Raw genomic sequence first — 15,571 nt, 5'->3', positions numbered from 1 at the left:
ACGGAGATACCGGGGAGCTGACTGTATAGAGCCATGCAATTGTTAATTACTTGGTTTTTCTTGGCAGTGAACTTTGTTTTTTCAAACAAAACATTGGCATCCCAGAGGTCCATCAGGCAAAAGTGGACTCCCTCTGGGAAAGCCAGTGGGCGGGGTGGCAGAGACTCACACCAAAGAGCGCCTGCTAACTGTCCAGCCTCAAGCCATCTTGACCAGCTTTTCCTACTGATGCAGTGGAGGAGTGTGGATTTTGGTGTCTGATGGAGTTGAGCTTGATTCCCAGCTCTGCCGTGTGGTTTGGGATAAGACATTTTCTCTGTTTGACTCTCATTTTCTTCAGCTATAAAATGGAGATGACGTAGACCTCATCAAAGAGTCGCGAGAATTAAACTTGGGCATGGAAGCACCGTGCCCAGTAAATTTTAGTTTCCCCTTGAAGCTTCATAGTCAGCTTGGTAAACCAAGAAATTAAAATTTAAAGCCCTCCCCCAAATATCTCTCCCTTCTCTTTAAATTTTTTTTTCCCCTCTTAGAGACTCTTTTTATAGACTTTTTATTGAGAAATCTAGATTCTTTTTAGATCATGTCCGCACCAGGCAAGAATGTCCCAATTCCACTCTAGTTCTAGCCTCGAGCGTATTATTTGCTTTGTTCTGTTTTCATAGACCACAGAACCGGCAGTAAATTGGATGCACAAGCTTTCTCTGTCTCAGGGGTCTTACTTCTCCAAGCAGCTCTGGAAGCTTGTTGTCAAACCAAAAGTTACCTGAGCACCTACCATGTGCCCTTCTCTGACTGGGGCACGAGTGGAAGTTTTCACTGGTATTTATCAAATGTCCACTCAGACTCTGAGAGGAAACTTTGCTTGGATTGCACTAGCACAGTTGATCCTCAGAATTGCCCTGTGGGGTAGATACTATTATCCTTCTCACAGTACAAAGAAGGAAATTGAAGACTGAAAATACTGAGTGATTTGTCTGTGTAAGAGGCAGACCAGTACTGCAGCGAAGCCATGGAAGATTAGAGCAAGCTGCCAGGTAGCACAGCACAGGGCAGATTCACCTGTGGTGCCATCAGGGAAGTCTTCATGGAGGAGGGGGGCTTGAGCCAGGCCGTGAGGTCGGAGTCTCAGTTTAGAGAGGGAGAAAGTGGGGCATATTCTGGACAGAGGAGTGACAGGAGTGGAGGTGGTGAGGTGGAAATGGAGAGAGAGGGAGGGAGTGAGTGAGTGAGTGACTTGGGGGCGGGGGATGTGAGAGGCAGCTGCCATTGAGGCTCCAGATGCCTAGGACCAGAGACTGCCTGTGTTGTAGGCAGCAGGACAAGCTTGATTCACAGGGGTCGTAGAGATTTTTAAACCTGCCCAGGGGGTGCAATGGGAAGCTTAATTTGACCTCAGTCTGCATGATGAATTAGAAAGGGGGAGGGACACCTGGCTTTCAGAGACCTCATGTGTTCTCACTCCACCGTGGGATCCTGTTGATTGTACTTAGACGGCATTCACGCAGGGCAGGCCCAGGGTGTGAACAGGGATTTCCCTGTAGCTTCTGGTCCAACTCTACTTCTGGCCTTGGGAGAGGCCTCAGGAATGTGTTGCTCAAACAGCTTCTACCCTGGGATGAATTCGAACAGGCTCTGCTGCCCAGCCCAGCCTTCCAGGCACAAAAGCCCCTCTCCCAGGTGCACCCCCAGGTTGCTGAGGGACTGTGAACAAGAGGACCCCCATACCTGTGAAGACACCTGCACGGGAGAGCCTGCTAGTCTCACGATGGTGGATGTAACCCGCCCCCCACAGAAAAACAGGGTCCTAATAACTGTTTGCCCAACGAGCTTCACTATGTACCACACACATACCCCCAAAACAGACGAAAACTGGAGGGAAAAGCATACCACTGTTTTTCATTATACGGTTGGATGTGGTTTTTCTTATTTGTCTATCATTCTGTGAGGTGGGAAACCTAAGAAAAATCTGTCCTGCAGTGAAAATGTAGGTCCTTTTCCTTGAGGTGACAGGAAGATCTGTTAAAAGTAAAAGACAGCTCAGCTGCCAGGGGCAGCAGCCCCGCGCAGGAAGCCCTCCGTCCCCGTTTGCATGATGAACCCGGTCTGCTCTGTGGAGCCTGCTGGCCTTCTATGGGCCAGGGCGGAAGATGAGCGCTTAAGTGTTTCTGGAGAAATGAAGACTGAAGGATGGGTCAGAACAAGTGCAGAGGAGTTTTCCATTTATGTGGAAAACTCCCAATTAGGACAAGTCTCAAGTACCCTGGCAGCACCCTTGCTTCTTTTCCCTTACATAGCCTCCTAACCCTACCCCATTTTTCTTTCTGTTTAAGGATAGGAGAAGAGTGAAAAGCATTAACTGGGAAAAAGAAATGAGATTTTAAAAATCCTCACGTGAAGTTTCCTTTAGCAACAGTCTAACCTCAGTTAACAAAGCTGCTGCAAACTGAGCTCATTCAAACCTGGCCGGCCTCTGCCCTCCTGCTGGGCCCGAGCTGCCAGCAGACTTGTCCCTATCGTTTTTTTGACTCTCTGCGACAGCAGCTGCGAGGCAGAGCGTGGGTTCCCGGAGGGTCTGGAAGACAGCCTGCCCCAGTGGGTAAAATTCAGGAGAGAGGAATCTGTGGAATGCAAACTATATTTCTCAAAGTTTGGCTCTAGTCCACTTGTGGCTATTTCTCCCGTGGCCCTGGTTTAAAATGCTGATTCCACACCCTTCCTCCACCTTCTGACCCAGAGTCTGCCTTTTTATTTATTTTTTAAATATTTATTTATTTAGGCTGCGCCGGGTCTTAGTTGGGGCACACGGGATCTTCAGCTGTGATAGGCGGGATCCTTTTTTCAGCTGCGGCACGCCTGCGGGATCTGGTTCCCTGAGTGCGGATGGAGCCCAAGCTCCCTGCATTGGGAGGGTGGAGTCTTACCCACTGGGCCACCAGGGAAGTCCCCAGAATCTGCCTTTTTAAACCAGGTCCCCTGGTGATTCTGAAGCCCATCACAGTTGAGTACTACTGGTATAATGGAAGGGGCGTGGGATTTAGAGCCAGAAGATCATATAATCTTTGTGGGCCTCATTGGTGTCATCTGTAAAGAGGGGATACCACCTCCTCACCAGAATAGGAAGAAGTGTGTGAAAACACATTCAAAGCTGTGAGGTACAGAGGCATAGAAACAACCACAGAAAAAGAAAAAGTTTTGTTTTTGCATCTGCTCACTGCACATCTCATCCAGCTGGGATTTAGACACTGATTCCCCACCTTCACGGAATTCAGCATCTTTGAATCTACCTGCAGTTTCCATAGAAATTTGAGAAGTCACGTTGACCAGACGTCTGGCTTTTCTTCCCTGGTTAGAGAGCCACACGTGGGGTCACATTTCTAGGTCCTGTTCTCCCCCTTCCTCAGGGAAGGGAAATGGCTCCTGGGCTCCCGGTTCCGTCCACTAAGGATCTTCACGTGCCCCGCTTGGGGGTTTGGCCTAAGTGGGCCATAAGCACAGCGTTCCACTTCTCAGCCAGGCCAGGAATGAATGCTAGAGCATTCCCTGAAGTCCCAGCCACCCCCAGGAGCTAATTGGTCAGATGAAATTCATTCACTACATTAATCAGGATTCTCTGGCTCAGAAATGGAAAGTTTGCAAATATCCTGAACATTTTCCTCACTGGACGTAAGAGTCACCCCAGGAGTGGCTAAGGTACAGACTCGTGGGATCCGCCCATCGAGAGTCTGAATTGGTAGGTCTAAGGTGTGCTCTGGGAATTTACATTTTTAACTGGCATCCCAGGTGATTCTGATGCAGTGGTTCCCAGAATCCATAGGGAGGAACGCAGCTGTCCCTCTGAATGGTTGAGTAGTGCCGTGCTGAGGGTATAAGACCCTGTCAGGGGGCGGGGTGAGACTTCCCAGATGCCTTAAAGGTATTGCCAGAGCTGATCTGCCACAGGCCTGCTCCAATAAATGGCACCTCCAGCTCTTCCAGTTCCCACGCCAGGAAATGAACATCCCTGTGGACCCCTCTCTTTCTCCGCTTGTCCTCCCCACCCTGCTCTCCTTCCCTCTCTCTACCCTTCCCCGACTCCTTCTCTCCCTCCATCCAATTCATCAGCAAACCCCGGCAGCTCCACCTTCAAAGAACTCCAGATTTGGTCCCTTCTCATCCTCTCCACCAGGACCTCCTACTATCAAGGCACCGGCTCATTCCTGAGGTTTCTGTAAGTCAGACCGTGTCACTCTTCTCCCCAGCAGCGTCTGCCGCCTCACTCAGACTAAAGCCCAAATCCTTCCCTTGACCTGTGAGGCCCGACGGGTGAGAACTGGCCAGGATTACCTCTCCTGCCTTCTCCTGTCTCCCTGCCCCGTCCCTCCCACATGCCCCGCCAGCCTGACGGGAGCTCTTACCCTCACTCATCCTCTCCTCTTCCAGGCCTCTGCCCAAAGCTCATCCTCTCCCCAGGCGCTCCGTGGCTGTGTCATTTAAAAGAAGCAAAGTCACTTCCGTCTCCAGCCCTCTTGTTCCGCCCCGATTTAAGCTTCTGCACAGTTCTTGACACCATCCGCCTTACTGAATAATTGACCTGTCTGTTGACTGCTGCCTAGAGGGGGGAATGTAAGCTCCAGGACAGGAGTTTTTGTCTCTTTTGTTCTCAGCTGTATCCCTAATTCCTAGTCCAGTGCCGGGCCCACAGGGAGTGCTCGATAAGTATTTGTTTGAATTACTGAAAGAATGAAATTGTTACAGGCAGTTACCTTTCATCTAAGCTGACATTGTCAGTGTTACACGTGCACGTCTGCATGTGAAGGCAGGCACGGGAAAGGGGTCCCGGTGTTCTTCTGTCTAGGAGCGCACCCATCTTTCCCCAGTGTGACTGGCGTGGGCTGGAAGGCTGAGCTTGTGTTCTTGGCTCAGTAAGTCCCATCCTGGGCATGCAGCTCTCCACACACACACACACACACACACACACACACACACACACAGTTGAAAAAGATCCCCAAGTCAGCTTACCAATAGTTAATTTAACCCATCGTAAGTATAGTTTCAGTCTCATAATAGCCTTTCATGGGGCCCTAACTTATTTTTTGTTAGTAACATGTGGTCTGCATGTCCATGAACTTATAAACTTTGTCACAGTTGCATTTGTAAGTTGCTGGCTGCACTGCTGAGCCTCTCTTTTTTACCCATAGAAAAGCCATGCCTCCTCCTAGTATTTTAGTTCAATTAACCCAACTCAACACATCTGTAGTCCTCCTCCAGTTCTTCTCTCCCTGTTTCATAATCCTCTCTTAGAAGAGGGATCGGGCAGAAGAACAAGTCTTCACAGAACAACAAATAGAGGGAACATAATACAAACCCATCATTTCTTTAATTTGAGGGCAGGACAGTGTTAATGTGGTTTTATTTTTACCTGAATTTCCTGAAAATGACTACCTTTTAGCCCTGCATCAAATTGCCTTTTTACCTTGGTGCTCAGAAGTACGCTAAGAAATAACATGATTTCTGGTAATGAGGTGTGAGAAGGGGTGTCGTCCTGATTTTGGAGAGGAGGAAACACAGTGCATTTCTGTGGTTTCTGCAGAGCCACCTGAGTCAGGCTGCTGTTGGGCGTCAGAACTTGGGACCCTCTGCTGCCCCGGCTTCCCTTGTGTTCTGGAGGGAGAGTCCTGATGGCAGCCGATGCCATGAACACACTCACAACTGTGCCAGTCCCTCCAGGGGCTGCTTCTTAATACTTGTGACTTTTCAGTGCTGGAAAACCCCAAGATTTTGACAAGTTACATTCATTTATTTTTTACTCAGACTGGAATTTTCCCCCCCTTAATAAACCAATTGTACAGATAATGATACATCGTTTTCTCACAGCAACCTCTTATCTTCTTTATTATCCATTCTGTTTTTCTGCCTTGAGTTTTGTGTCACTTTCCTGTTTTAAAAAGTGTTCATGGGGGCTTCCCTGGTGGCGCAGTGGTTGAGAGTCCGCCTGCCAATGCAGGCGACGCGGGTTCGTGCCCCGGTCTGGGAAGATCCCACATGCCGCAGAGCGGCTGGGCCCGTGAGCCATGGCCGCTGAGCCTGCGCGTCCGGAGCCTGTGCTCCGCAACGGGAGAGGCCACAACAGTGAGAGGGCTGTGTACCGGAAAAAAAAAAAGGGAAAAAGTGTTCATAGTGATGCCTAATTTTCTATTTTTATCGAACTGGAATTTCTCAGCTGTGTAGGCCTGGTACCAAATCTTGAGTCACCGACTTAACTCTCACTCTGTTCCCAGTCAGATATTCCACTTGAGTCAAGATCGTCCGTCCTGCCAACCCTCAGCTCACTTCATTCTCAAGAATCTGTAAGCAGCAGTTAAATACTGTCCAGAAGTTAACACTGCTGCTGCTACTCAGTTCTCCTACCTGTGCTTTTCTGTCAGCTGTGACAGCCATCTGGACAATCTCTGCTGTCTTCTCCCATTAAGCCTTATTTATAAAGTAGGACTCAAACCTGACTGTCCGAAGCCTGTGTTGATTAACCCCAGTCACCTGAGCAGATCCTTTGCCTGGCTCTCGTGATCGATGTCCTTGAGCTCTGCCGGAGGGTGGTTGAGTACAGCTGTTAAGAATCTGGAGCCAGACTTCCTAGGTTCAGATCCCAACTCCACCACCTACTGCCTGTGTGACTTCAGCAGAGTCACCTTAATCTTTGCCTAGCATGTTTACCTGCAAAACAGGGATTAAAAAAGTCCCTGCTCTTGTGCAAATTAAAAGAGTTAATAAAGTCCATAGCGTAGTACCTGGCATATATTAGGCACTCTTTCAATGTTCACTTTGTTATATCCTCACTTGCTGATACAAGTCTACGCTGGCTCCATTGTTACTTCTATGGTGCTACGTTCCCACCCTGCCCCAACGTTGGTTTGTTTTCTGTTCTCCCCGGAATACTGGGTAAGTACTGATCTTTCCATTTCTTCTTCCCCTTCCCATTTCCTCCTTTTCAGACCTAGATGTGGAACACAACTGCCACCCAGTTTTTCCCAGGAGCAGGTTATCTGTCTTCCTTGGGAGCCGGCACCTCACAACAGCACTGGAGTCTAGCACTAGAGTTTTGTGCCATCTTTGCTCAGTCAGCTCCTGGAGTCTCCACCCAACTCCTGCTCCGGGGGATGCAGAGGCAGAGGTGTGCACGGCCACTTTGCCTCCTGGTGGCCGTGCTTGGGATTGGGATCATCCCCCGTGTCCCGGACAAAGCTTTCTCTTATCTGTCAGCAACCCCCAGCCACACCCCAGTTCCTTGGCCATTTCCCTTTAGGGACAATAGCATCTGCTCCAGTTCCTTTGTTTCTTGGTAGCACAAATGATTCTCTTTTTTTTTAATGGGCAGGATAAGCGAGAGCTGGAAGGAACAGCTACTGGAGCACTGAGCTTACCCAGGTCCACATGGCTTCCTAGAGAATGGTGACTATGGCCAGGCTCTCCGCTGCTGCCCTGACATCCGGCTTGGGCCACACCCACCATGAGAAATCCTGCAAAGGCACAGAGCCTTTCGCAGCTGGGCTCCCTGTTTCCTTCCCCTCCATCTCCACCTGCCTCCTATACACTTTCTTTAGGGTGTGTGTGTGTGTACGTGTGTTCTTTCTTCAGTGCCCTTCTTCTCTTTCAGAAAAAAAAATTTTTTTCTGGGAAGTAAGACAAGCTATAGGTTATTCTCTTCAAGTTCAAGGTTACCAAAAGTAAAAGAATGGTTAGACATAAGACCGTGTTCGTTAGTTTCTCTTTTCGGTCTTCCTCTCGGGAGCTCATTAATATTAGTTTGAACCGTATAAGATTGCTGACCTTTGGCCATTTTTGACCCAGAAAATGGCAGTTCAACCTAACACGTACTTCCTGGTTGGCTTTCCTGTCACTGCACCGAGGGGCGCGGTCTCATCCTCGCTCACCAGCTCTGCAGAGAGACCAGATGGGAGCAGTCAGCAGTACTTCTTGCCAGCAGACAAAGCAAGTTAATTCCCCTGAGTTGAATGTTATTTCCGTCTCTTAATTATTAAAACCCCATTTGTTTATTACAATCTAAATGGATTTTATGGAGCAGATGCTGTGTCCGTGATGAACCTTGGCAACCATGATGCTGGAATCACTTTGTCCTTTACATGCAAGTTTGTTTTACTTTCCAGTCTTCATGTACAACACTGCCAACAAGGAGACCTGCGAACACAACCACGAGCGCTGTTCCCGGCACGCCTTCTGCACTGACTATGCCACGGGCTTCTGCTGCCACTGCCAGTCCAGGTTTTACGGGAACGGGAAGCACTGTCTGCCCAAAGGTGAGGGGTGCTGGCTTGACTGGGGCGGGGGCTGCTCTGGGTCTGTTTCTGTCGCTTGCTGTTTCCAGCTGCCACTGTGAGCTCTGTTTATGGACCTTGTGTCTGTACTGCTTGAATCAAAGCCTAAGCAACTTGCAGGTGTTCCATAAAAGTTTGAGAAATGAACATGTTTCAGCTGATTTCCCAACTTGAGGATTAAACAGAAATGTTTCCTCCCTTTTGGCTAGCTCCTTAGGGTGCAAGTGGACAGGAGAGAGGGAGGATGGGAGAAGTGAGGTCAAAGGCAGGTCTGTTTTGTACCTAGGTGGGTAGCGGCTGGGTTAGGGAGTTGCGAAAAGGGCTGAAGGTGGAGTGTGGGGAGTTGTCAGTGGGATAGTCTTATCTGTGCATGTGGACAACGGTCAAGGCTGACGGGGTTTGCTGTCTCTCAGGGACACCTCATCGAGTCAATGGGAAGGTGAGTGGGCACCTCCGCGTGGGCCACACGCCCGTGCACTTCACCGACGCGGACCTGCACGCTTATGTGGTGGGCGACGACGGCAGAGCCTACCTGGCCATCGGCCACATCCCGCAGCCCGCCGCCCAGGCCCTTCTCCCGCTCACGCCGATCGGAGGCCTGTTTGGCTGGCTCTTTGCTTTAGAAAAACCAGGCTGGGAGAACGGCTTCAGCCTCACAGGTGAGGAGGGCCGTAGGTCACCATGGCTTTGGCGGCATGGAGCCTTGGGTTTTCATTCAGTAGTCAGTTGTGCAATGTTTCAGAGCCACACAGGTGTAGTTTTTCTGCCCCGAGGTAGTTGGGGATGGTTTGGCCTTGCAGGACTGTGATTTCTTCTAAAGGTTCTCCAGGTTGTTCTGAGAAATAGCATGATCCCATTTGGAGCATTCGTGCCCTCTTACCTTCAAGAACCCTTGAAGCTGCTTTGTCAGAGTCCGTGTAATTCAGTAGTCACTCACAGATCTGCCGAAGAGGGATGCAGGTGGTAGTTCCAGGGCATCTGGAGATGATTTTACTTCATGGGCGGGGGGTGCCTTTCCTCTTTGTCCCCTGATGACTCTGATCTATAATAGTATAGACAGTGCTTCTCAGACTTTAACCCACCTGCCCGTCACCTGGGGCCTCGGGAAAGTGCAGGTTCTGATTCAGTAGGCCGGGGGTGGCGGGCCTGGGGGGTCTGTGATCCTGTTTTCCTAGCAAGCTTCCAGGAGACGATAATGCTGGTCTAAGGCCCACCCTTTGATAGCAAGGATGTAGAGAATACTTCCTGGCTTCTCACCTCACTACCCGTTTATTGCACATAAAGTGTGAGAGAAAAGTTCTTGGCCCTCCAGCTGTAGAGCTCAATAGGCATTTGTAGGATCTTGCTTTTAATCAAGTTTTGATAAAACCTTGAGTCAAAAGTAGATAAATAAAATACAGTACACCTAGTTACATTTGAATTTCAGATAAACAATTAATAATTGAATAATTTAGTGTAAGTATGCCCCAAATATCGTATGGGACATACTTATACTAAAAATGTTTTTTATTCATCTGATATTCAAATGTAAATGGGTGTCCTGGGGGGGGTTTTGATTGTTTTTGTTAAGTCTGATAGCCATAGAAAGAGAAAGGTCAAGGATGTTCCTAGGGGTTTATTTTTCACAGAAAACAAGTTCCTACAAAGAGAAGCAGTGTGAGATGGGAGAGAATGGAACCATGCTCTTTTTTTTTTTTTTTTTTTTTTTTTTTTTGCGGTACGCGGGCCTCTCACTGTTGTGGACTCTCCCGTTGCAGAGCACAGGCTCCGGACGTGTAGGCTCAGCGGCCGTAGCTCACGGGCCCAGCCGCTCCGCGGCATGTGGGATCTTCCCGGACCGGGGCACGAACCCGTGTTCCCTGCATTGGCAGGTGGACTCTCAACCACTAAGCCACCAGGGAAGCCCTGGAACCATGCTCTTTAACAGAAAGTTCGGGGAACTGATGAGATCAACAGCTGGTAGTAGTTAACCTTGGTTATCAGATCTCCTTAGGCACCATCCCCAACAGCAGGAGAAACTGGGAAGTGGAAGTATGCACTGGTGATTATTGCTGGAAGATGCAAGGCCCCCTTTCATCCCTGTGCTGGCTTGTTTTCCTCTCCAGGTGCTACCTTTATCCATGACATGGAAGTTACTTTCTACCCAGGAGAGGAAAGGGTTCGAATCATTCAAACTGCTGAGGGGCTGGACCCAGAGAACTATCTGAGCATTCAAACCAACATTCAAGGCCAGGTGCCTTACGTCCCAGCAAACTTCACAGCCCACATTGCTCCCTACAAGGAGCTCTACCACTACTCGGACTCAGGTACGTGCAACCAGTTCTCCGTAAAATGGGGACGGTGCGCATCTCACGAGATAGTTGCGAGGATTATGTGAGTGACTACGTGGAATGTCCTTATAGAACAGCGTGTGACACATGAAATGAGCTCAGTGTTGTTTTTACTATTCTTGTTATTTTATTAGTGTGAGAAAAGTGATGGCTGTTGTACACAAGAATATCAACATCCCTACCCAATATTTGCAGATGATAATATAATAACAACCTTGTCTATGGGCTGGGGAGGGATGGTATAATTTTGTACAGATTTTAACCCTCCTGCTCTCTGGGCTGTGGAAAAATATTGATTATTGGAATTTATACTTGTTCTGTAACCTTGGTTCAGCCTGCTTTGAAATCAGAGATGCCGTACAGTGTTGTAAAACTACCACTAGATTTGGAGTCAGAAGACGGGAATTCTTACGGATGTGTTTAAAATATGTGGGGAGTAAGATCACTTACTGTCTGAGAGCTTATTTTCTCATCTTTAGAATGAGAATAATCACCCCTTTTCTGTCTCTCTTACATGGTTGATATGTGTAAGGTGTGATGTGTTCTGTAAGACACCCCTGATTTTGAGATGCTGCCCCAATCTCAGTTGCTGTCCTGCAGCACAGCGGTTTGTTTTGAGTTGTGCCTTTGCTTCTCGTGCGGTGTGAGAGCTGGAAGCCAGGCAAGAGGCACAGGGAAGTGAATGGGCAGCAGAGATCTGGCCTGGGCACAGGGTAGCTGATGGCTAGAAAACTGCCTGGCCTCCCAACTCTGCACTCAGGTTGAGATAAAAGACCCCTGCCCCTTTCCCCAGAAGCCTCCAGACTTAAGTGCAAGGTGTTGGAAGTCTTCTGTGCACTGATGGATGGATTGGTTGAAAACTTGGGGGGAGCGGGGTAGAGTCAGGCCAACTTGAGTTCCAGTTCCGGCTCTGCATATCAGCTTTGCTTCTTATTTTATTTATTTATTTATTTTTGCGGTATGCGGGCCTCTCACTGTTGTGGCCTCTCCCGTTGCGGAGCACAGGCTCCGGACGTGCAGGCTCAGAGGCCATGGCTAACGGGCCCAGCCGCTCCACGGCATGTGGGTTCTTCCCGGACCGGGGCACGAACCTGTGTCCCCTGCACAGGCAGGTGGACTCTCAACCACCGCGCCACCAGGGAAGCCCCCAGCTTTGCTTCTTAGACTACTTAATTAACTCTCTAACCTCTGTGAGACTCTCCACACAAGATGGCAGGGCCCACCTCACTGGCTGTTGTGAGGAATAAATGAGGCACTGCTTATAGAGTGCTGGGCATGGCTGGCATATAGTAAAGTCATTCTTTGCGAATATTGACAGCAGCGATTATACCTCCTCCCTCTCAGTGCTTTGGTTTTACATCTACGTGGGTTCTTGGGACCGCCTTGCAGGTTTCCCATATAAACTCAAACTTCCCAAGGGGACATGCTCCAGCAACTACATGAAAAACTGCAGAGAAACTCACCTCACATAAAAAACCTCTGTATTTAGTATTTGTAAATGTCCTCGTTTGACTGAATAATGTCTATTGTAGCTGTGACCTCCACAAGTTCCAGAGCCTACTCTCTCATGTTGGGTGCCATCAACCAAACACGGTCCTACCGCCTCCACCAGAACATCACTTACCAGGCATGCAGGCATGGCCCCAGACACCGGGTCATCCCCACCACCCAGCAGCTGAATGTGGACCGGGTCTTTGCCTTGTACACGGATGAAGAAAAAGTGCTCAGATTCGCTGTGACCAATCAGATTGGCCCTGTTGAAGGTATGGTTTCCCTTTTTTGTTATTGCTGGGCAAAAATTATATCCAGCCTTCTTTCTTTCATGCCTTTTGAGTGGCCTCAGAATGATTCACATAGGTTACTAAGGGTAACTGAGTGCCAGGCTCTGTTAGGTGCTGGGTGTAAGGATGAATAAAGCAGGGTCCTGTCCTTGAGAGGTAGAGATGGAACTTTTAGAATAGTGTTCTTGCCAAGATCAGGAATAGAGCATATACATGAGGCTGGTTTGCTGCAACACCCAGTTGTGTGTGCCGTCTGTGTTGGGGATACACCTGTGAACAAGGTGTAGCCAAGTTAGGAGGGAGATTGATGCTGACAAATATTTGTTATGATTATGATAAGTGCAGGGTGCTGTGAGCCTAGTTGCAAGGTTCAGGAATGATGTCCCCAACAAAGTGAAATTTCAGCTAAAACTTAAAAGATGAGAAGGATTGCACCAAATCAAGGTGGGACAAAGAGCCAGTGCCTAAAAGAACAAAATGAAATAAAACTTGCATGTATGAAAAAAACCAAATTAGCATCATAATTAATGAGGAAAGACTGGTTGCTTTCCTTCTAAGGTCAGAAAGAAGATGCCTGCTCTTGACACTTCATCACTGTACTGGAAGTTCTAGCCAGGGCAGTTAGGCAAGAAAATGAAGGAAAAAAGCCATCTAGGTTGGAAAGGAAGAAGTAAAATTATCTGTATTCTCCTCTGACATAATCTTATTTGTAGAAAAACTAAGGAATTCATTAATTAAAAAAAAACTATTTGAACTAATAGTTCAGTAAGGTTGCAGGATATAAGATCGGTGTACAAAAATTAATTGTATTTCTATAAAGTAGCAATGGGTAAACTGAAAAGGAAATTAAGAAAATGATTCCATTTCCAAAATAAAATATTTAGGAATAAATTTTTAGGAAGAAGTGCAATACTTTTACATTGACATCTATAAATGTTTTTGAAAACAAAGATGGCTTAAATAAATGGAAAAACATTCTAAGTTCATGGATCAGAAGACATATTGTGTTTTTTAAATTATTTTTTAATTGAAGTATAGTTGATTTACAATACTGTGTTAATTTCTGCTGTACAGCAAAGTGACTCAGTTATACACATATATATATCCTTCTTTTCCATTATGGTTTATCCCAGGAGATTCCGTATAGTTCCCTGTGTTATACAGTAGGACCTTGTTTATCCATTCTAAATGTAATAGTTTGCATCTACTAACCCCAAACTCCCAGTCCATCCCTTCCCCTCCCCACCATCCCCTTTGGAAACCACAAGCAGAAGACATAATATTGTTAAGATGGCAGTGCTTTCTAAATTGATTTATAGATTCAACACAATCCTATTACCTGGCTTTTTTGCAGAAACTGAAAAGTTGATCCTAAAATTCATATAATAGTTTAAAGAATCCAGAATAGCCAAAACAATCTTGAAAAGGAACAGAGTTGGAGGAATCATACCTCCTGATTTCAAAACTTAAGAGTAATCAATACAATGTGGTCCTCGAATAAGGATAGATATACAGATCAATGGGAATAGAAGTGAGAATCCAGAAATAAGCACTCACATTTACAGTCAATTGATTTTTGACAAAGATGCCAAAACAACTCAATAAGGAGAAAGAGTAGCCCTTTTAACAAATGGTTCTGGGATAACTCTGGATATCCACATGCAAAAGGATGAAGATGGTCACAGCAATAAGACAAGAGAAAGAAAAGACATCCAGATTGGAAGGGAAGAAGTAAAACTGTCACTATTTACAGATGACATGACACTATATAGAGAACCCTAAAGTCTCCACCAAAAAACTATTATGACTAATAAATGAATTCAGTATAGTTGCAAGATACAAGATTAATGTGCACAAGTCTTGCTTTTCTATACACTAATAATGAACTATCAGAAAGAGAAAGCAAGAAAACAATCCCATTTAGAATCACATCAAAAAGAATAAAATACTTAGGAATAAACTTAGCCAAGGAGGTGAAAGACCCATACTCTGAAAAGTATAAGACATTTATGAAGAAAATTGAAGATGATACAAAGAAATGGAAAGATATGCATGTTCATGGACTGGAAGAATTGATGTTAAAATGTCCATACTAGTGAAAACAAACTACAAATTTAATGCAATCCCTATCAAAATACCCAGGACATTTTTTTTTCACAGGAATGAAAACAGATAATCTGAATTAGAACAAATAATCTGAAAATTTATATGGAACCACAGAAGACCCCAAATAGCCACAGCAATCTTGAGAAAAAAGAAGAAAGCTGGAAGTATCATGTGCCCAGACTTCAGGCTATACTACAAAAGTACAGTAATCAAAACAGTATGGTACTGTTATAAAAACATACCCATAAATCAATGGAACAGAATAGAGATCCCAGAAATAAACCCATACATTTATAAACAGATCATAAAACTCAATACCAAAAACTAAATAACCCAATTAAAAATTGGGCAGAAGACCTGAATAGACATTTTTCCAAAATAGACATACAGATGGCCAACAGGCACGTGAAAAGATGCTCAACATATCCAACATATATAAATAGCTCATACAATTCAACAAAAAAAACCCAAACAACTCATTGAAAAATGGGCAGAAGAACTGAATAGAAATTTTTCCAAAGAGGAAATGCAGGTGGCCAATAGGTACATGAAAAGATGCTCAACATCGCTAATCATCAGGGAAATGCAAATCAAAACCACAATGAGATAGCCATTCTGACAGATGTGAGGTGCCATCATCAAAAAGAACACAAATGTGTTGGCAAGGATGTGGAGAAAAGGGAACCCTTGTACACTGTTGGTGGGAATGTAAATCTGTGCAGCCACTGTGGAAAACAGTTTGGAGGTTCCTCAAAAAACTAAAAATAGAACTACCATATGATCCAGCAGTTCCATTCCTGGGTATGTATCTGAAGAAAATGAAAAACAAATTCGAGAAGATACATGCACCCCAATGTTAATAGCACAATTATTTACAATGGCCAAGATATGGAAGGGAACCCAAGTGCCAATCAACAGATGAATGGATAAAGAACACTTGGTACGTACACACACACACACACACACACACTGGGATACTATTTGGCCATGAAAAAGAGTGAAATTTTGCCATTTGCAATAACACGATGGACTTGGAGGGTTT

The 15,571-nt window shown here is 46.3% G+C and overlaps 1 protein-coding gene across 2 annotated transcripts in view; it reads left to right on the top strand.

Annotated features, from left to right (window-relative positions):
• NID2 (nidogen 2) overlaps positions 1-15,571 on the top strand; it is a 78,739-nt gene that overhangs the window by 19,996 nt on the left and 43,172 nt on the right. For both annotated transcript variants that reach the window (XR_004348414.1, XM_032622349.1), the window contains exons 5-8: positions 8,145-8,294; positions 8,726-8,971; positions 10,418-10,618; positions 12,175-12,405. Coding sequence is in view for 1 of the 2 variants with exons in the window: in XM_032622349.1 (XP_032478240.1) it covers positions 8,145-8,294; positions 8,726-8,971; positions 10,418-10,618; positions 12,175-12,405 (828 nt within the window). In the remaining variant the exon portion in view is untranslated. The remainder of the gene's footprint in view (positions 1-8,144; positions 8,295-8,725; positions 8,972-10,417; positions 10,619-12,174; positions 12,406-15,571) is intronic.

Source organism: Phocoena sinus, chromosome 2 (genome assembly GCF_008692025.1).
Source record: "Phocoena sinus isolate mPhoSin1 chromosome 2, mPhoSin1.pri, whole genome shotgun sequence".
Taxonomy (NCBI): Eukaryota; Metazoa; Chordata; class Mammalia; order Artiodactyla; family Phocoenidae; genus Phocoena; species Phocoena sinus.
Note: the sequence above shows the minus strand (reverse complement) of the source record. Positions and strands in the feature narration are given on the sequence as shown.